Below are 21128 nucleotides of genomic sequence, written 5' to 3' on the forward strand. Positions count from 1 at the left end.
GCCAATCAGAGCACCACCCCGTGTTGACCATAGAGGCTGTTTGTGGATAAGCATGGCTGATACCAAGATTTTTGCAGGAACTATGGAAACAAGGTTGGCTCATTCTGATGCAGGAGGTTTGCTTGGAGTGTCTGGGGCCCTCTTCCTACCAAGAGGAGACTGCCTAAGAGTACAAGGTGACATCAGGGTTGCTGAAGCAGGAGACACATGCTAGATGACATGGTTGTGGCACCTGGACCCAGCCAAGTCTGAAGGTAGTCTTAACCTCAGTACTTCTCAGATATTTTGGTCAATAACTTCCCTTTCTCTACTCAAGCCAGTTGGAGCTGGGTTGCTGTACTTGGAATCCAGATACAGAATGAGTAAGCAAGTTAGAGCAAATAATACATACACAGTGTCAGCCATACAGCAAAACACCCATAACCATTGGTGATGGTGTTCATTGATGTTATTGGTGTTTACTGACGTTTCTTGATGTTATTCTGCCAAAAGTTGGCAAAAAGTAGCTACATCCAAAACCCTGTGATAGAGTATCAATCATTTATTGTTTACCTGTCCTGTATATGGATCCCTCCCCCTAGGGGGATAAATATTTCCCCTTCCTGACTGTTCAATGGGGGGAAAAGAGAAATTGCAATTTCTCCAATGCTGGCTTTATCAGGCACTGTGTGGACCACAGGATGGTCATTGTCACAGCAGTCCACAACAGCCCCGCAAGGAAGGAATCAGCCAGCATGCTACAAATGAGGAAACCGTACATAGTCTGGGTGGGACCAGCGACCCATTCAAGGTCACATTCAAGTAGACAAGACTCCAAACCCATGGCATTCCTAGGCTGTGCACACAAGTCTTCCTCTATTGCCGAGTTCATCTCGGGCGTTTCCTGTGCCACACGCCCCTCCTTTCATTCAGTGCGAGGGCAATTGAGATTCTCATCACATATACATCAACTACAAACCGATGAATAGCATTACTTTCCTATGCGAAGCCATCTGCTTGCTTTAAATACCTGGGTAAAATGTTTGCTTTGGACTTATGGAGCTACTAGATGAGTTGGCTAGACATACGGAATGAGATGGGGAGAGGGAAAATTCTGGTATTTCAGCAAAGTGGTTAAGAGCCTGGATTTTGGGGGTCTGGCTGGACAACTCAGAGGATTTAAAAATACCGTATCACAAATGCCACGGGGGAGTGTTCTGTCTAAGAAATGGTGTCTTTGGCAGGCTAATCTCAACACATTCCAGGCCTTGACATCCCATCAGGGCATTCAGAAGAATTAACCTTCAGGAGTAAGGCTTTTCCTGAACGGAATCACCAACATCTCAAACTACAGACAGCCCTGATCCTAACAAAATATATTAAAAGCAAACATATTAAAAATGTCAGTCCAGATCCACCAATGGTCTGTCCAGCCCAGGAGTCTGATGACAGTGTCCCCAGAGAGAGATTTCCTAAGACCGTATGGTGGTTATTCTCTGTGTCTTTGATCTCAAAATATTTGGGCTTATACTAAACATTCCAGAATTTTTCTTAAATTTTGCTAGAGGACCATCATTTATGTTATACTGAAATGCTCTCTGAGTATCATTTCCCTCTTCTTCAGAGCAATATGAATCATTATTAGTGGTGGACTAATAATTCCTCTCCATGAATGCTCACCATGTATATATTAATTGGCAACATGCAACGACTCTATGAAATAGGTATTTTTACCCCCACTTCATAGATGGGGAAACTGATGCTCAGAGAGGTGAGTTAACTTGTCGAAGTTACACAGCTAAAAAATGGTGAATGGGGCCAGGACCACAACTCAGGTATCTTTTATATCCACACCTTGGATATACACACACTTGGGCCCCACACTTAACCAAAATAATCTGGGAAAAATGTTCATAGTGGCTGAATTCCTAATAACCAAAGTCTAGACACAACCTACATGTCCATCAATAGCAAAATGGCTAAATTGTGAGTCTCCTAAAACAGCAAGGAGAATGTGCCAACTACTACATACAATCATAGAAACGTCTAGGATGCATAAATGGAGCAAAAAAAGCAAGACTCGAAGCCAGAACATGCAGAGCGAGAATTCAGCTAAGGAGCCGCATGAGCAGATCATCTAGGAAAGGCTCTTACACTGGCATCTGGTCCATTGCCCTCTCCCCTAAACCTGTGGGAACCGTTTGAGAACCTTCCTGAAAGGCAAGGAGGCTTTTTTATCTTCCCCAGAGTTACTAAGTGCCTGAGATATTGGCTGTAGGATGCTCGGCTCAGCCCTGTTTGCCTTGGGACTTTGCTGGTTTCAAAATCCCAAGTCCTGCGTCGCAGGAACATCTTTAGACCTGCGTAAATCCAAATGGTTCTGAAATTAAAAAGACAGGGAAATTAACAATTCAAATTCCCATTCACCCCAAGGCAGGGACCTTCTGTAGCACAGCTGACCTGAGCTCTCCCCACATGCCAGCATCATAAAATGTAAAGAAAGAATGCAGGCCTATGACAGCATGAAAACCGAATGCAAGCACTTGCGCATCTCAGGTTGGATCCTGAACAGGGAGCAACGTTGCTAAGAACATTAATGGGGCAATGGACAAAATGCGAACAGCCAGCAAACAAGATCAGGGGTCAGCCAACTTTTCCTTCAAAGGTCAGAGAGCAAATATTTTTGGCTTTGCAGGTCAAGAGGCAAAACTGAAAGATAAAGTACTCTACTTATCTAACCACTTTAAATGTAATTATTTCAAAACATGAAAACAATTCTTAGCTCTTAGGCTGTAATTTAAAAAAAAATTACTGCAAAAAACAAAAACAGGCAGTGGGCTGGATTTCACCTATGGGCCACTGTTCGCTGATCCCTGGATTAGAAAACAGTATTTTATCAATGTTAAATTTTCCATTCTGATTATGCAAAGGGGCATGATGTCTACGATATGCTTTCAAATAATTTGGGAAATGCAAGTTAGACAGGAAATGACAAAGCAAACGTGACAGGATGTTAAAAACTGATGAAACCAGGTGAAGGGTATTTCCGCCCAAACTCTGCGTCTTGGAGCTAGTTTCCTATGTGCTGAGCTCCCTTCTACATAAAATGGGCATCAGACTGTTTCTGATGGAGATGCGTGCCTGTTCATTCACAGAGCACTTGTATGGGCACACGCATTCCCTACACTCTGAATCAAAACTGAAGTTCCTGCTCTGATGGAATTCGATACATTCAAGTGATAAAATGAGGGGGGATAAAATTAGGCCCTGACATCTTAGTGCTTGCACCATGCCTGGCACAGCTTAAACAGTGGACACTCACCATCAATACCACTGTTGTTAAGAGGGTCATTACCATCCCGGTGGATGGCGGGGCTGGGCTGGGGCTGCGCCCTCCACAGCTAAATGTAACGGGCCCTCTGGGGGCGATGCCTGCATGGCATCCCTGCCTGTGATGAAGCCATCCTTTACCTGCTCATTCATCACAGCACTAGAGTGTCAATATTTGTGGGGTGAACAGGCCTGTGATAACCATGTCTTACACCAATTGCACTTTGGTTTTTATCTCCTCTGGCAGGAGGTTATGTTAATATTGAGTCAATTCACTCCAATATCATCTTTTTAAATTTAAAAAAAAAAAGTGTCTTCAAATAAAATATCCGGGTCTGGATGTGGTTCCTGGCTGGGGAGAAGTGTTCAGAAGGTGCTCACTGTACGGAAGATTCCCACCAGGGCCGTTTTCCCAGAGCTTATTGCTTATTTTCAATGTCTCATGGAAACATGGGTGATACATGGTGACAAACATCCAGTGAAGGGCACTGGGGGTAAATCAAGGGTTATCAGTCTTCTGAGCACTAAAGGGGGGAACTCAGACTGTTCCCTAACCACCACTAGGAGTTCACGGTGCAGGCGAAGCGCCAGGCCTAATGGACTACCTAGTGAACGGAGGCTGAGCCCTGAATGCCTCGGTGGAGAGTTCACAGGAGCACATGGGGCTTCCAGAGGGAACGAGAGAGCCCAGAGATGGCAGGGGGCCAATAGGAGGTATACTGGTGGCTCAGAGTAGCAGTTATTAAACTCCCAGTTGTTGAAATCAGACTCTGTGGGTTCAAATCCACCTCCGTCTCTTATTAAAAATGCCACGGGTGAGGGTAAGTGTTCTGTCTACAAGTCCCACCAACTTCAAACCAACCCCAAGTTTGACCCTCCTTTGTGCCTTTGGACAAGTCTTACACTATGTTTATTCATTCCAACCCCTGCCTTTAAAGTACTGGAAAGTAACTGGGGGAACCGGGCAGGCAGAAGGGGTAATTACGAGAGAATGATGTACATACCCTAAGGGTAAACCACAGACAGAGAAGAGAATAGGACCATCACCCAGCCCCTGGGGGTCAGAGACGGTTCCCAGGGACGGTGTCCAAACCCAAGTTCAGAAGGTGAACCTGATGTTCATCAGGTAAGGAGGTTTTGGGGGGAAAAGCTCAGGTCCAACTTGGGCATATCTTAGGCAAAGGTGGAGAGGGGGAGCAGGAGTGAGGGACCCCAAGCTGTTGTAAGCTGCTGGTCAGGGGGTAGCAGAAGGGCAGGAGCTGGACTGCACATCCTCAAGGGTCAGGCCGGGGAACCTAGACTGTATTTTGAAGGCAATGCGAAGCCACTGATGGATCTGAAACTTGGTGCCAAGAATGAGTTTAAGTTTTAAAATTCTCTCTCCAAAGATCAGGTGGCAGAAAGATTGTTTGGACAGGACCAAGGTCAGCAGAGTTAAGAGTTCTGAATGAGAGATATAGGTGGTATGTGCTGAGATGGGGAGACGAGTGAATGGACACAAGATCTATTTACAGAAGCACAGTGACTGAGGCTCTGGTGACAGCTTTGTTCTCAGCAGGAAAGGGTGACTACAGCCCCTGGCACGAATTAAGTAAACAACTAAAGGCTCAGTGCAAACTCTTCTCCACTTAGCAAAAGGCAAATAATACATTTCCTCTGGGGAGGAGATGAAGGTCAAAGGCATGAATCAAATGGGGTGGGGTGGGGACATAAAGCAACCACAGCCCTGGAGAAGACATCATCTTCCACTTTCTCCCTGGAGCCAGGTGCCAGCACCTGCTATTCACAGATGTCATGCATGCATAGCGATTATCTCCATTACAGATCGTGGTGGTTGGAATTGCTTCTGTCTCCAAGTGAGTTTGTTTCCGGTGGAAACATTCCATGGGAATTAATTAGCGATTGACTCCTACAGAACAGGTGTCACCAGAGCAACCTCACATACTGGCTTGTTCCACAAGGTCTTGTAAAACCAGGTGCCCAGAAACCAAAGTCTTCCAACAGCTGACACCAGTGGGCAGGAAAGGACAGCCAGTGGGGAGCCTGGTATTTTAAAATCATAGTCTTAATAGTTTTCAATTCAGAGGATGCTTTCAAATCCATAGTCCAGTGTTCTTTCTATCAGCCCAATGGCTGGGAATACCATGTTCCTTTTTTAGGTGAGAAAAAGGAGGCCCTGAAAGGCAGAAGGATTTGCCCCAAATTATACAGCTAGTTAGGTAGCTGAGGCAGGATTTGAACCCAGTAGGTTCTGCCTGCCCTCTGGGAGTTTTGCATGTTTTGTCATAAAGGTCTTAAACCTCAGGTCTTACCTGAGATACATCCAAGGCTCCCAATGGAGGGAAACTGGGTGGAAAGAGCCAAATAATTATCTTGGGGTTCTAGACAGGGGGGCAGTGGGCAGAGGGGACACCTGTCTATATGAACAGAACCTGAGAACTCAGGAAGACACCTGTCTACAGGACCTCTCCCGTGCTGCTGGTTGAGTCTGGCAAGCTGCACACCAGAGCTTCCACTGGAGCCTGGAATCCTGCCATTTCTTAGAAGCACTTTGACCATGCCCTTCTCTGCTCAGTGACTCTCTATGGCTCCCTATCACCTTTGGCATAAAGCCCAGACTTTATGCCAAAGTCTGGTTCATGAAACCGCTCCAGAGCTGGCTCCAGCCTGTAACCGACATAGTCCTCTCTGCTCTACCTCCGGGCACTTTACACTCCAGCACCACCGTGCCAAGAGGAATACGCATCCTGTTTCCACAGGCCTCTGCCCTGGTCTGCTCTGTGGCTTTTTCCTAGAATGTCCATGCATTTCTTACTAACCAGCAATTTATTTCCATCTTTAAAGAGACATTTGAAGCCCCAGATCTTCTCCCATGGCTAAATTAAGGGCATCCTCTTCCACTAAACCCTGATATCCACCCCCCCAAAAATAGCTCATCACCCTGCTTGGCAACAGTCTGCTCTGAGGACTGCCTCCAGCCTGGCCTGGGAGACCCTTGGGGGAAGGGAGCTTGTCCCAAATTTATTTATCCTGCAGGCTGGCCTTGAATCCATCACAGAGTGGGGACCAAATCAGTATTTGCTGAATACACACAAGTCTCTGCTCAGCCGCTCCTGGATGGAGCAAACTTTTCTCCAGGCAAGCTGGCACCGCAGTCAGCGGGCTGTAAAGGCTGCAAAGTGCATTCAGGTTTCTGAAGCCCTCGCTGGCTTGACCTCATCAGCACCCCGACAAGCACCTGGGACATCAAGTGATGATGACACTCCGCTTTAGGAAAAGGGCTCAGAAAGGTCATGTCGCATGTCAAGTCACACAATTAGCAAGTGCCCCATCGAGTTCTCTTGACTCAAAATGTAATTAATTTTAGAACTGGCTGAATTAAGATCTTCATGCTAATATAACTTTGACATGAGTTTTCTCATCTGCAAAAATGGACATGGTACCACCAAACTTGAAAGGGTGCTTTGGATCACTGATAAATGAGGCCACTTATTCTCCTAAGACCAGCATCAGAGTCCCCTGATGTGACTTAAAAAATGGAGACCCCAAAGATGGCAGCGTGAGAGGTGAGACAGAAACCTCCTCCCCAAACCACATATAATATGAAAATATAGCAAATGCATCAAATCCTGAAAGAGCAACAGGTAAGAAGGCTGCGGCAGACTGTCTACACCTGGGGAAACCAGCAGACCTCAAGGAAAAGGGCAAAATATCAAAGCCATGATCTGGAGAGACTCAAGCCCTTCCACTACCCCAGCTCACTGGAGGGAGGAAGAGAAACAGAGCCGGGAAGGGGTGGAGGCCTAGGACTGCCGAGCATCCAGACCCGGAGATGTGCTCTGGGAGCATGAATGTACGTTACATGGTGCTCTGGAGATTAGTGGGGTTGGAAAGCTAAGACAGGCAGAATACTTAGAGAGAGTGAGATACCAGCCACTTGTGGAAAACAGGCATCCACATCTAGCCCCTCTGGGACAAAAGAAAGGCAGGCAGTCTGGGAGACTCCCTAACAGTGAGAGGCCTGCTAAAGGGGCAAGGACTGCACAGAGCTTGTTGCTCAGGAGAAAGGATAGGTGGACAAAATTGTCCAGGCACACTCTGCCCAGCAGGTTGGGAACTTTCAGGAGCTTCAGGCACTCCATCCCCCAGGCTGGCTATGCATTTCAGAGGCGCCCCCGCTGCAGCCTTCCTCCCAGCGGCACCGGCTCATAAACTGGCTGCCCCTGCCATTATGCCAGGCCAGTCAGAGGGCAGCCACGCCTACAGCAGCTATAAGTGAAAGCATAGAGACTTTTCCCTGCATAGTCAATGCTCCCCTGCGACCTCTGCCATCACTCCAGGGGCTGAGCAGCTCCGGAGAGTAGAGCTTCTAAGCACTAGAGGGTACAACCTACAAACATGAAGCATCAAAGGAACCTGGTTCAAACCAAAATACCACAAACACCAGAAAGAGGGCCAAGTGAAAATGAACTCATCAATCTTCCAGAAAGATATTTCAAAATAAGAATCATAAACATGCCCATGGAGCTACAGAAAAATATTCAAGAACTCAGGAAGGAATTCAGGAATGAGATACAAAGGTTCAAGAGTACAGTATCTGAAATGAAACATAAAATGGAGGGATTTAGAAGCAGATTAGATGAAGTAGAGGAGATAGGAAATAAAATAGAAATCAGAGAACAGGAATATAAAGAAGCTGAGGCACAAAGAGAAAAAAAATGTCTAGGAATTAAAGAATATTGAGAGAACTGTATGACAAATCCAAATGGAACAATATTTGCATTATAGGAGTACCAGAAGAAGAAGAGAGAAAAAAGGATAGAAAGTGTCTTTGAGAAGGTAATTGCTGAAAACTTCCCCAATCTGTGGAAGGAGATAGTCTCTCAGGCCATGGAGGTGCACAGATCTCCCAACACAAGGGATCCAAGGAAGACAACACCAAGACATAAAATACTTAAAATGACAAAGATCAAGGATGAAGACAGAGTGTTAAAAGCAGCTGGAGGTGGGGGTGTGGAGGATCACATACAAAGGAAAATCCATAAGGCTGTCAGACTTTTCAACAAACCTTAGAGGCCAGAATGGAGTGGCATGATATATTTAATGCAATGAAGCAGAAGGGCCTCAAACCAAGAACACTCTACCCGGCAAGATTATCACTGTAAATTTGAAGGAGGGATTAAACAATTTCCAGATAAGCAAAAGCTGAGAGATTTTACCTCCCATAAACCATCTCTACAGCATATCTTAGAGGGACTGCTATAGATGAAAGTGTTCCTAAAGCTAAATAGCTATCACCAGAAGAAATAAAACCATAGTAAAGAAAGTAGACCAACTAATTACCAAGCAGATGCAAAATCAAATCAACCACCCCAAAGTCAGTCAAGGAATAGACAAAGAGTACAGAATATGATACCTAATACATAAAGAATGGAGGAGGAAGAAAAAGGAGGAAAAAAACAAAAGGACCTTTAGATTGTGCTTGTAATAGTTTACTAAGTGAGGTAAATTAGACTGTTAGATAGTCAGGAAGTTACCCTTGAACCTTTGGTAACCACAAATCTAAAGCCTGCAACAGCAATAAGTACATACCTATCAACAATCACTGTAAATGCAAATGGTCTGAATGCACCAATCAAAAGACACAGAGTCACTGAAGGGTAAAAAAAAAAAGAGCCATCCATATGCTGCCTACAAGAGACTCCCTTCAAACCCAAAGACATACACAGACTAAAAGTGAAGGGATGGAAAAAGATATTTCATGCAACTAATAGGGAGAAAAAGCAGGAGTTGCAGTACTTGTATCAGACAAAATAGACTTCAAAACAAAGAAAGTAACAACAGACAAAGAAGGACATTACATAATGATAAAGAGGTCAATTCAACAAGACATCTATGTACCCAACACAGGAGCACCTACATATAGGAAACAAATACTAACATAATTGAAGGGGGAAATAGAATGCAATGCATTCATTTTAGGAGACTTCAACACTCCACTCACTCCAAAGGACAGATCAACCAGACAGAAAATAAGTAAGGAGACAGAGTCCCTGAACAGCATATTAGAACACATGGACCTAACAGACACCTACAGAAGACTCTACCCAAAAGAAGCAGGATACACATTCTTCTCAAATGCACATGGAACATTTTCAAGAATAGATCATATACTAGAACACAAAAAGAGCCTCAGTAAATTCAAAAGGATTGAAATGTACCAACCAGCTTCTCAGAACACAAAGGTATGAAACTAGAAATAAATTATGCAAAGAAAACAAAAAGCCCACAAACACATGGAGGCTTAACAACATGCTCCTAAATAATCAATGGGTCAATAACCAAATAAAAACAGAGATCAAGCAATATATGGAGACAAATGACAATAATAATTCAACACTGCAAAATCTGTGGGACACAGCAAAGGCCATACTAAGAGGGAAGTATATTGCAATACAGGGCTACCTCAGGAAAGAAGAACAATCCCATATGAACAGTCTAAACTCACAATTAATGAAACCACAAAAAAAAGAATAAATGAGACCCAAAGTCAGTAGAAGGAGGGACATAATAAAGATCAGAGCAGAAATAAATAAAATTGAGAAGCATAAAATAATAGAAAGAATTAATGAAACAAAAAACTGGTTCTTTGAGAAAATAAACAAAACAGATAACCCCCTAACCAGACTTATCAAGAAAAAAAGAGAGTCTACACACATAAACAGAATCAGAAATGCGAAAGGAAAAACCACTACAGACGCCACAGAAATACAAAAAATTAAGAGAGAATACTATGAAAAATTATATACTAACAAATTGGATAACCTAAAAATAACTGACAACTTTCTAGAAAAATACAATCTTCTAAGACTGACGCAGGAAGAAACAGAAAATCTGAACAGACCATTACCAGCAAGGAAATTGAATTGGTAATCAAAAAACTACCTAAGAACAAAACTCCTGCACCAGATGGCTTCACCACTGAATTTTATCAAACTTTGAGTGAAGACCTAATACCCATCCTCCTTAAAGTTTTCCAGAAAGTAGGAGGGAATACTTCCAAACTCATTCTATGAGGCCAACATCACTCTAATACCAATACCAGAAAAAGACACCACAAAAAAAGAAAATTACATACCAATATCCCTGATGAACATAGATGCAAAAATACTCAACAAAATATTAGCAAACTGAATTCAAAAATACATCAAAAAGATCATTCATCATGATCAAGTAGGATTTATTCCAGGGATGCAAGAATGGTACAACATTCGAAAATCCATCAACATCATCCATCACATCAACAAAAAGAAGGACAAAAACCACAGGATCATCTCCATAGATGCTGAAAAAGTTCAACATCCATTTATATATATGACAAAATTCAAATTCCATTTATGATAAAAACTCTCAACAAGATGGGTATAGAGGGCAAGTACCTCAACATAACAAAGGCCATATATGACAAACCCACAGTCAACATCATACTTAACAGTGAGAAGCTGAAAGCTTTTCCTTTAAGATTGGGAACAAGACAAGGATGCCCACTCTCCCCATTTTTATTCAACATATTTCTGGAGGTCCTAGCCATGGTAATCAGACAACACAAAGAAATAAAAGGCATCCAGACTGGTAATGAAAAAGTTAAACTGTCACTATTTGTAGATGACATGATATTGTACATAAAAAAACCTTGAAGAATCCACCCCAAAAGTACTAGAACTAATAACTGAATTCAGCAAAGTTGCAGGATACAAAATTCATACACAGAAATCTGTTGCATTCCTATATACTAATGATGAACTAGCAGAAAGAGAAATCAGGAAAACAATTCCATTCACAATTGCATCAAAAAGAATAAAATACCTAGGACTAAATCTAACCAAGGAAGTGAAAGACCTATACCCTGAAAACTAAAGACATTCATGAGAGAAATTAAAGAAGATAGCAATAAACGGAAATACATCCCATGCTCACAGATAGGAAGAATTGTCAAAATGGCCATCCTGCCTAAAGCAATTTATAGATTCAATGCAATCCCTATCAAAATACCAACAGCATTCCTTAATGAACTAGAGAAAATTCATATGGAACCACAAAGACCCCGAATAGCCAAAGCAATCCTGAGAAGGTAGAATAAAGCAGGGGAGATTACACTCCCCAAGTTCAAGCTCTACTACAAAGCCACAGTAATCAAGACAATTTGGTACTAGCACAAGAACAGACCCATAAATCAATGGAACAGAATAGATAGCCCAGATATAAACCCAAGCATATATGCTCAACTAATATAAGATAAAGGAGCCATGGATATATAATGGGGAAATGACAGCCTTTTCAACAGCTGGTGTTGGCAAAACTGGACAGCTACATGTAAGAGAATGAAACTGGATTACTGTCTAACTCTGTATACAAAAGTAAACTCGAAATGGGTCAAAGACCTGAATGTAAGTCATGAAACCATAAAACTCTTAGAAGAAAGCATAGGCAAAAATCTCTTGAATATAAACATGAGCAACTTTTTCCTGAATGCATCTCCTCGGGCAAGGGAAACAAAAGCAAAAATGAACAAACGGGACTACATCAAACTAAAAAGCTTCTGTTACAGCAAAGGACACCATCAGTAGAACAAAAAGGCATGGATGGTATGGGAGAATATATATGTAAATGACATATCCGACAAGAGGTTAACATCCAAAATATATAAAGAATTCACATGCCTCAACACCCAAAAAGCAAATAACCCTTTTAAAAAATGGGCAGAGGATATGAACAGACAATTCCCCTAATAAGAAATTCATATGGCCAACAGGCACATGAAAAGATGCTCCACATCGCTAATTATCAGGGAAATGCAAATTAAAACCACAATGAGATATCACCTCACACCAGTTAGGATGGCCAAAATTGAAAAGACTAGGAACAACAAATGCTGGCGAGGATGCAGAGAAAGGGGAACCCTCCTACACTGCTGGTGGGAATGTAAGCTAGTTCAACCACTGTGGAAAGCAATATGTAGGTTCCTCAAAAAAACTAAAAATAGAAATACCATTTGACCCAGGAATTCCACTCCTAGAAATTTACCCAAAGAAAACAAAATCACAGATTCTAAAAGACTTATGCACCCCTATGTTTATAGCAGCACTATTTACAATAGCCAAGACATGGAAGCAACCTAAGTGTCCATCAGTAGATGAATGGATAAAGAAGAGGTGGTACATATACACAATGGAATATTATTCAGCCATAAGAAGAAAACAAATCCTACCATTTGCAACAACATGGATGGAGCTAGAGGGTATTATGCTCAGTGAAATAAGTCAGGTGGAGAAAGACAAGAACCAAATGATTTCCCTCATTTGTGGAGTATAACAACGAAGCAAAACTGAAGAAGCAAAACAGCAGCAGACTCACAGACTCCAAGAAGGGACCAGCAGTTACCAAAGGGGAGGGGTGGAGGAAGGCGGGTGGGCGGGGAGGGAGAAGGGGATTGAGGGGTATTATGATTAGCACACATGGTGTGGGGAGGATCATGGGGAAGACAGTATAGCACAGAGAAGACAAGTAGTGACTGTGGCATCTTACTACACTGATGGAGTGACTTCAATGGGGGGGGGGCACTTCATAATATGGGTAAATGTAGTGTCCACAATGGTTATCATGTGAAACCTTCATAAATACCTTAATAAAAAAAATGGAGACCCCAAGTCCCAACCCAGACTTGCTGGAAAAAAAAAGAACATCTCAGGTAAGATCTAGAAAACTGTGATTTTTAATCAATGCTTAAACTGTCTGATGTGCGGCCAAGTCTGGTGACCCCAGGAAAAAGCCTGGTACATAGTAGGTGCTTGACAAATGTTAACAGGACCCAAACCACACAAGCCAAGTTAGATGGGGACAGACCTGTTGGCACTCAGAGCTTTCAGACAGACATCACTGTATGCCCATGGGTAGTAAATCACTCAAATCCTTTTTAGTAAAGTGGGTCAAAATAGAAATATCCATCTCCTAGGGTTATGGGGAGGATTATCTAAATAATGAACTTATTGCTGCTACCCACACCATCTACAAGTCCCGCCAACTTCAAACCAACCCCAAGTCTGTCCCTTCTCACCATCTCTGCCAGCACTTAACCCAGGTGGACCTTTCTTATGGCCTAGAAGGGAACTCCAGCCTCCAAATGGCATCCATTCATCCCTTCCATCCTTCTCCGCACAGAAAAGTGATCCTCTAAAGCGTGAATCAGATTATGTTCTCACTCAGCTCCAAATCGCCCCATGGCTCTCACCACCTTTGGAATAAAACCAAAGCCTTCCAGGTCGCACGTTCCGATCCCCACCTGCTTCTCCTCCTGCCAGGGACCCCTCCCAATTTCTTATTCCAGAGCCTTTTTCTTGCTTATTTCCTTTATTACCCAAATTAAGGTGTGGGATGTTTCTATTGATCTGTGTCATTGTTTGCTTGTCTTTTTTTCCATCAGATGTAGGAGGAACCTGTCTTATTAACCATCACACACCAAGCTGTTGCGTCTCACATGACACATAGTAGGTGCCACATGGACAGTGAGTGACTGGAGTTGCCCAGCACCGCCCCCAGCCAGCAGTAAGGTGGGCTCCCCACCCCCACTGCTCCCCATCCTGTTGGCTCTCCCTGCTTCTGTCCCAGGAGCCTTCAGGTAAAGGACAAATGCCACACATCAGAAAGGAGACGCAGCAATGCCCAGTGTCATCACTGCTTCATTTGATTAGCTCTGACTCCCACATCCGAGACACATGTGCTGGGAGCCAAAGCAACTGTACCCTGACCTCTGGTCCATGGCACCCCATCCTTACACCAATTTCCATGACAACGCAACAGAAAGCCAAGGCTGTGAATTCCCTTTGATAGGAGCCGGATGCGGAGATGAGGAAGAAGGACTTTGAGAAAGAATGAAGCCCTTTGATTCAGCTCAAGGCGCCTTCATTAAATACCACTCTTTTCCAAGAACACACATTTTAACCCTGCAGAGGGAGATTTCTCATGAATACTGAAAAAAAAAGAAAGAAAGAAGAAAGAAACAAAACCGCTATGGTTCCTTTTCAAGAATATTCACCTGTGGGGAGGGGAAATATTCTGGTGGGAGACAGGCCCTTTGTCAAGGGGGCTGCACAAGCCCGAGATGCCTGACCCCTGCCCGAGCCCTTGGACATCTCTGCCTACCTGAGGCAAGTCCTCAAAGCTCAGGGGCCTCCACCCACCTGGTTGGCCAGACAGACAGGAAGACACAGGGTGAAGCAAAAGGACCCCCAGATTCTGCACGTAGAACCTGCTCTGTCACCCTTGGGCACATTGCTTCCCACCCTGGAACATAATTTCTCCATCTGTAAAATGGGCACAATATCACTTCCTCACCCCCAGAGGTTATCGTGAGGATTGGGTGAAGAGATCCATTCTAATACAGATGATTCTAATTTTCTGACACGGGTATGAAGAGGACCAACTGTCCTGGTCTGCCTGGCAGGGAGGGCTTGCCTGAGACATGGGACTCTCAGCCCTAAAACCAGGACAGTCTGGGACAAGCTGAGATAGCTGGCTGGCCTAGAAGAGCATGACTTGATGAAGGAAACCGCGAAGAATCATAGAGATGTAAGAGGGAAGCACCTCTAGGTGTCGTCTGGTTTAACAGCACTGAAGCTCTGCAATGTTCTTGCCAAAAGCCCATAAACCTGGTCTAATCATGAGAAAAATATCAGAAAAACCAAGATTGGGGATATTTCGCAGGATACTTGGCCAGTACTCCTCAAAACAGTCAAGGTCATGAAAATAAGGTAAGACCAGGAAGCTGTCCCAGACCGTAGGGGCCTGGGCAGGCATGCCACCCAAATGCAGTGTGGAGCTTGGATCCTGGGACAGGAAAAGCATATTAATGGAGACACTGGTGAAATATGCACCAAGCCTAGAATTTAGTATTTTTTAAAGTTTTCTATTTTAGCTGATAATCTCTACCTAAAACCTTTCATTTCACATATGGAAAATTGACGTCAGAGATGGCAAGGGGAGGCAGCTCTGAGTAAGTTTCTAAGACCCGGAGCTGGACTCTGCTGCCTCCTGCTGCCTTCTGGGGGACCTGCTGACTGTCACTAGCTTTTCCAGAAGGAAGAGAGGAGCACTGGTTTTGGAGTGAGGGAATGTGAGGTCAAGGTCCAGCTTTGCCTTTAACAGGCTGTGTGACCTTTGGCAAATCCTCACCCTCTCTGTTCCCTGGTTTCCTCATTCGTCAAACAAGTCATTTGCACCTAACAGGGAGGCACTTATTCAGTATGTATTATGTGCAGTAGACTGGATGGGCACCATCAGACTTGAAGCCGAGTCCGGTCCTCAGGAAGTTTCATTTGGGACTCAGTTTAATAAGTACAGATTACCCATCTGAGTTCTGGCAGTATTCTGTGACAATAAAGAAGCCCCTGGCCATGTGGTAACTGCGGCCATAGGATAGAAGGCCCGATAAAGAAGAGGAAGGGGCGACAATGATCCGAGAAGGTGAGGGGGTGAAGGCAGCAGGGAATGCCTTCCACCCTCTGCCCCCTGCACCTAACATATGCACAAATGGCTTCTCCGAGGGAGGTGTGCGGCTGAGAAGTTGACACCAAATGCATGCATACACCACCTCCGGCAGGCTCTGAGCCTCCCATGTGTCCAGCTCCCCATGGGGACGGGAAGCAAATCCTGTATCCCTGTTACATCATGTGACTCTGAGGCCTCTCTCCCCAAGTCTTCCAGCCCCCCAGGATCCGACCTCACACCTCTCAACACCCGCTGCCCTGGGCCACATTGTCTCTGCTCAGCGCAGCCCAAGCCTGTCACATCTCTCTGGTCCTTAGTTCCTGCCTTGCCACACCTCCCACCCACCTCCAGGCCAACTCTGAGTCAGCCAGAGATGGTGAAGACCTGACTGCGAATCCTGCTTCTGCCGTTTGCTAGCTGTGTGACTTTGGGAGGGTCACTTCCCCTCTTTGCCACCTAGTTCACCTCACTTGTGACATGGAGGTGATGACTCTCAGCTCCCCCAGCACTCCTGAGAACACTATGCAATGTGTAGGCTCTACAAAGCCTGGGCTCCAGCAGGTGAGAGCCAGAGACCAGCATCATATGAGGATGGACACAGACAGCATCTGAGCAAGCATTAAACAGCTATTGCCTGCTGCTGTTGTTAGGGGTGGGTTTTGCATTATTGGCGCTTTTATGTGTTACACACATACACACACACTCTCTCTCTCTCTGCATTCAGCCCTGACCTGCCCAAGCCCCCTAGATACATTCTGCTAGCCCTGAATAGGGGTCATTTATAAACCCTCCCCGTCATCTTCCACCTCCAGGTGACCCAGCGTACCCCCAGTGTCCCCATCTCCAGGCAGGTCTTGGAAAGAGGAGGTCAGCGGTGTGGCCACACCCACACCTGGGAGGGACAGCTCTTCCCACCGCCTGCAGCACCCACCCCACCTGGTCCCCCTGCACCCACCTGGCTGTGCACTTTCTCCAGCTCCTCCTTGCTGACTGTCGTCTTGCTGTCTTCCATGGTGCCCAGAAGGAGCTGCACATCTGACAGTAGCGCATGGGTCCTTCTGAGGTCCCTCCGAAGACGCTTCTCCACGTCAAAATCCCGGTGGCCAATCTGCAAGCCGAGGGAAGGCTCTTGTGAGCTACAATGGCAAAACAGCGGCCAGAGCCCAAGTTCTCCAGAACCAGGCTCCCTGAGATGGAATCCTGCCTCAGCCACTTGCAGGGTGTGACCCTGGATAAGACCCTTCTCCCCGACCCCAAGCCTCAGTTTCCTGATCTGCAGAATGGGAATGGCATCAACCGCCTAAGGATGCTGCAGAGATCAAATATGTGCTTAGCCTAATGCCTGACTCAGAGCAAAAGCACAGTGCGTTTGAGCTGTTACCCTTGCTGTTACCATGGCCTATAAGAACCCGAGTCATTCTGTCTTCTCTTTTGCACCAAAGTCATCAATATGGCCTCTCCTCACCTACAAGAGCCTGCATGTCAGGAGTGGCCCTCTGCTGATAGAAGAGGGGGCAGCAGTGACCTTGGAGGGGTGAAGACTGTGAGGGCAGGAGGAGCGCTTCAGGGGGTTTTAATATTATTAATCTGGGTGCTGGTTTCATGAGTTTACGAAAATTCATCGAGCTGGATAGGTGGGATAAGGTATGTTTCTCTGCATGCACGTTACACTTCAGTAAACAGTATTAAAAATAGCTGTGCTGCTTTTGAAGGACTAAATCAAGCTTTTCTATCCTTTGAGCTGCTTCCCGTTGCCAGTTTAAGGACAGGTTGATGAGGTCATTTTCTGCAAAGGGACCTTACACAGAGGTGAGGACATTCCTCCTCCTGCTTCCTGTATCTGCAGGCTCTGTTCTCCAAGCAGACAGGGATCAGGTGGCTCCTGAAGAAGCCACCTCCTGGACTCAGCACCAAGAGGGTGACAATTCCCAGTGGCCAACAATACAGGCTGAGACAAACTGAGGCAGGTGCAGCATTACACAGGGGTCTGACATGAAACACTAACACCTTGCAGTCTCCCTAGAAGCAGCTCTGACTAAAATGCATTGGGTTAGTATCTGTGAAAAAAAAAAAGAAAAAGACCCACACCATTCTTGGGAAGACCAGCCTAGGAGGCACCACCCATCGGATGGGAATTTTAGAGAAAATGGAGGTCCAGGTGCATCAACCACAGGACCTAGTTTCTACACACCTGGATACTGTGCCTCTATACATAGCACAGCCATTCCTACAATGCTCAGAATGCCCCAGAATATTCTACAAAGAACGTGGGATTTAGAATGAGGTGACCCAGGTTTTAAAGCCCAGCTCACCACTTGCTGGTGGTGGGAAAGGTGGCTGAGTCATGACAACTCTCTGAACCTGAGTTTGCTGTTGATAAAAGAGGTTAAAAAAAAAAAAAAAAAAGAAGCTCCTATCCTCTGTGTTGAGATAAGACAAGGATCAGGCATGGTAATGGATCAGAAAGCACTTTGTACTATGTCAAGTGTTTTACAAATATGAAAGATTATGAGTACTGTCTGAAGACCTAAAATGTGCTCCTCCTCTGGATTTTGCATTACTATTTCTCTGCCACGCATTTTGAATTCTTTGAAAAATAGGTTGGTGCTTTGAATATGGCCTCTTTGTTCTCAGATGTATTGCTTTGTTAAGTTTAAAATGCTGGTCTAATATTTATGTATGTGTGTGGGTACATATATACATAATCTCACCAGCTGAACCACGGACTGGGCATTGTGCCAGGCCCTTTGTCACATATGATTGCATTTAACTCCTGTGACAACCTCTTAAAAATAGACATTACTGTTATTGCCTTTATAAAAGTAGTAATAGCCTACCTTTAGAGAGAGGGCTTTCTAAGTGGCAGACACATTCCTAAACACTTTACAGATATTAACACATTTAGTCCTCACGATGAATCTACAGGATGTATAGGATTATGATTCCATTTCACAGATGATGAAACTAAACCTTTACCGAGGTGCAATAATTTTCCCAAGATCACACAACTAGTAAGTGGCAGAATTAGGACACGAACCCAGCTCTTCTGGCGGGAAAGAGGCAATTTTAGTAAAATAAACTATGAGAGAGGTAAGTTTTACCTTTTAATTTAAAAAAAATGTGTTATGGGGGCACGTAGAAACATCACCCAGCTCAAGCTGGGATGAGAGTGGGAAGCGTCGTAGGTACAGAGGACTAGCTAGCTAGCTGCGGTACAGGGAGGGCCTTCCAGGTAGAAGGCTGCCATGAGCAAAGGCCGAGAAACAGTCTTGTGTATGCAAGGGGTGGGGGTGGAGGGTCACCGCGGCCAGCTCTTGTCTGTGAGCTATGTGAGTCTCTGAAGTATATACTGTGGTTGGGAAATGGAAGTATAGCTGTAACATTGATATGGAGAGCATAAGTGGACTGCGCAAGGTCATGCTTGGCTAGGCAAGGATTTAAACCCAGGCAGTAAAGCATCCCAGTGCATGTCCCCAACAGCTGCACCACAGGGCCTGGTGGAACCTGAAACTTGACTTACTAACTCAAGCCCAGGCTTTTTACCAGGCATTTATGCAGTGTGCTTGGCATTTTTCTTATTTTTGCATCTGTCCTTGTGATATTCTAAAATGCCTTTAATTCTCCTGTGGGGCAAGTTGGCATCAAGAACATTCCCTCATGTGGGCACTGACCACACAGTAAGGATGGCTCAGATTCTACCATCTTCACTGCCAGGATGTCCCTGAATGACCTCGCCTTTCCACAGAGGTCACTGAAAAAAAAATTCACAACAAAATCTCAGACCAAGCCTCCCTCCCCTTCATAATTGATTGCTACAAGACAGGAGAGAGAGAAAAAAAAGACCCCATTAGGTTAATGGGAAACAAATGTCATTCCACAAGTTCACATTTTGCAGCAGAAAGATTCAAATCTGGATAAAACTAGTGAATAATTAAGCAATATATCTAAATGATGTTTAGTGCTGCTATGGGAAACCATACTCAAACCTCAATTTTTTCACTATTTATCATAAAGGCAGATTGTTTGGGGCAGCTGTTAAATGTCAGTTGTCAAATAACTCTGAGGATTTTTTAAATGTGGTCTGGAAATGCTGTTAGAGATAATCAAGCCACTTTACAGATATTATAGACCTGATTTCAAATCCACTCATGCCACTATCAAGCTATATGATCTTGGGTAATTTGCTTTACCTTTTGGGTATCACTTCTATCATATATACGAAGGAACTAATTATACCTATCCCATGGCATTGTTGTGAAAATTAAAATACTTATTTACTGAAAGAATACAAATATGGTTTGTAACTTTAGAAAAAGTGGAACAAAAAAAGGTTATAAAAAGCATTATCAATCTATCCAAAAGCAGGAAAGGGATAAAGGAAGAAGCAAATAAATGGGAAAACAAACTAACAAACACTAAACACAAAAAAAAGAGAACAGAAATAATGTCAAATATAGCAGTCATTGTAATAAGTGTAAATGAATTAGATTCTCCTATGTTTTCATTTTAGTTTTAGAGACTAAAATATTGAATTTAAAAGTATCCAGCTATTTAAAGGAAACATACATGCATACACATTTGGAAATGAAGGGACTAAAAAAGGTCTTGCAGACAAATTAATTAAAAGAAACCAAGCAAAATGAAATAAGGCAAAAATTGTCCACAGAGAAAATAGAGACACCATATAATAATCAAAGGAATATTCTGTCAAGGAAATAAAACAATAATAAACTTAGATGAACCTAAAAATATAATCCTAAAATAGAGAAAGAGAAAACTATAAGAATTATAAGCAAAACATGGCAGAACCACAATCATAGTGGGAATATATTAGAACTCTCTCAGAAACATATTAAACAGGCAAAATCAAAGTAACGAGAAGTGACTTTTAAAATATGATCATATTTCTAACGTTTCCTATGAGGTTTATGGTTTTATATTTGAATATAATATTTAGATCAAAAAATTAACAAGCTTGACCTATTTGCTATGTATGAAACCATAAGCCTCCAATAGGTAGATTCTTTTCCAGTTGATAATGTATTAAACTAGACCATGAAGTAAGACAACATAACAGTCTCAATAATTTCAAAGAAAAAAAATGTTATGAATTCTACCATGCTATCTGTCCAAAATGCCATAAAATTAAAAATCAACAGTAAGATAAATACTCCAAATAATCCCAAATATTAATAAATATAAAACTCAATTTCTAAATAATTACAGATTAAAGGAGGAAATGACAAAAGAACATGACAAAATGCTTGGCATGTAAG

The 21128-nt window shown here is 43.7% G+C and overlaps 1 protein-coding gene across 1 annotated transcript in view; it reads right to left on the minus strand.

Moving 5' to 3' along the window:
- The window catches only part of MYO18B (myosin XVIIIB), a 231732-nt gene that overhangs the window by 76723 nt on the left and 133881 nt on the right, over nt 1–21128 (minus strand). Inside the window, exon 33 of the mRNA XM_057492611.1 lies at nt 16808–16960. Coding sequence (XP_057348594.1) covers nt 16808–16960 — 153 coding nt within the window. The remainder of the gene's footprint in view (nt 1–16807; nt 16961–21128) is intronic.

This window comes from Manis pentadactyla, chromosome 14 (genome assembly GCF_030020395.1).
Source record: "Manis pentadactyla isolate mManPen7 chromosome 14, mManPen7.hap1, whole genome shotgun sequence".
Lineage (NCBI taxonomy): Eukaryota > Metazoa > Chordata > Mammalia > Pholidota > Manidae > Manis > Manis pentadactyla.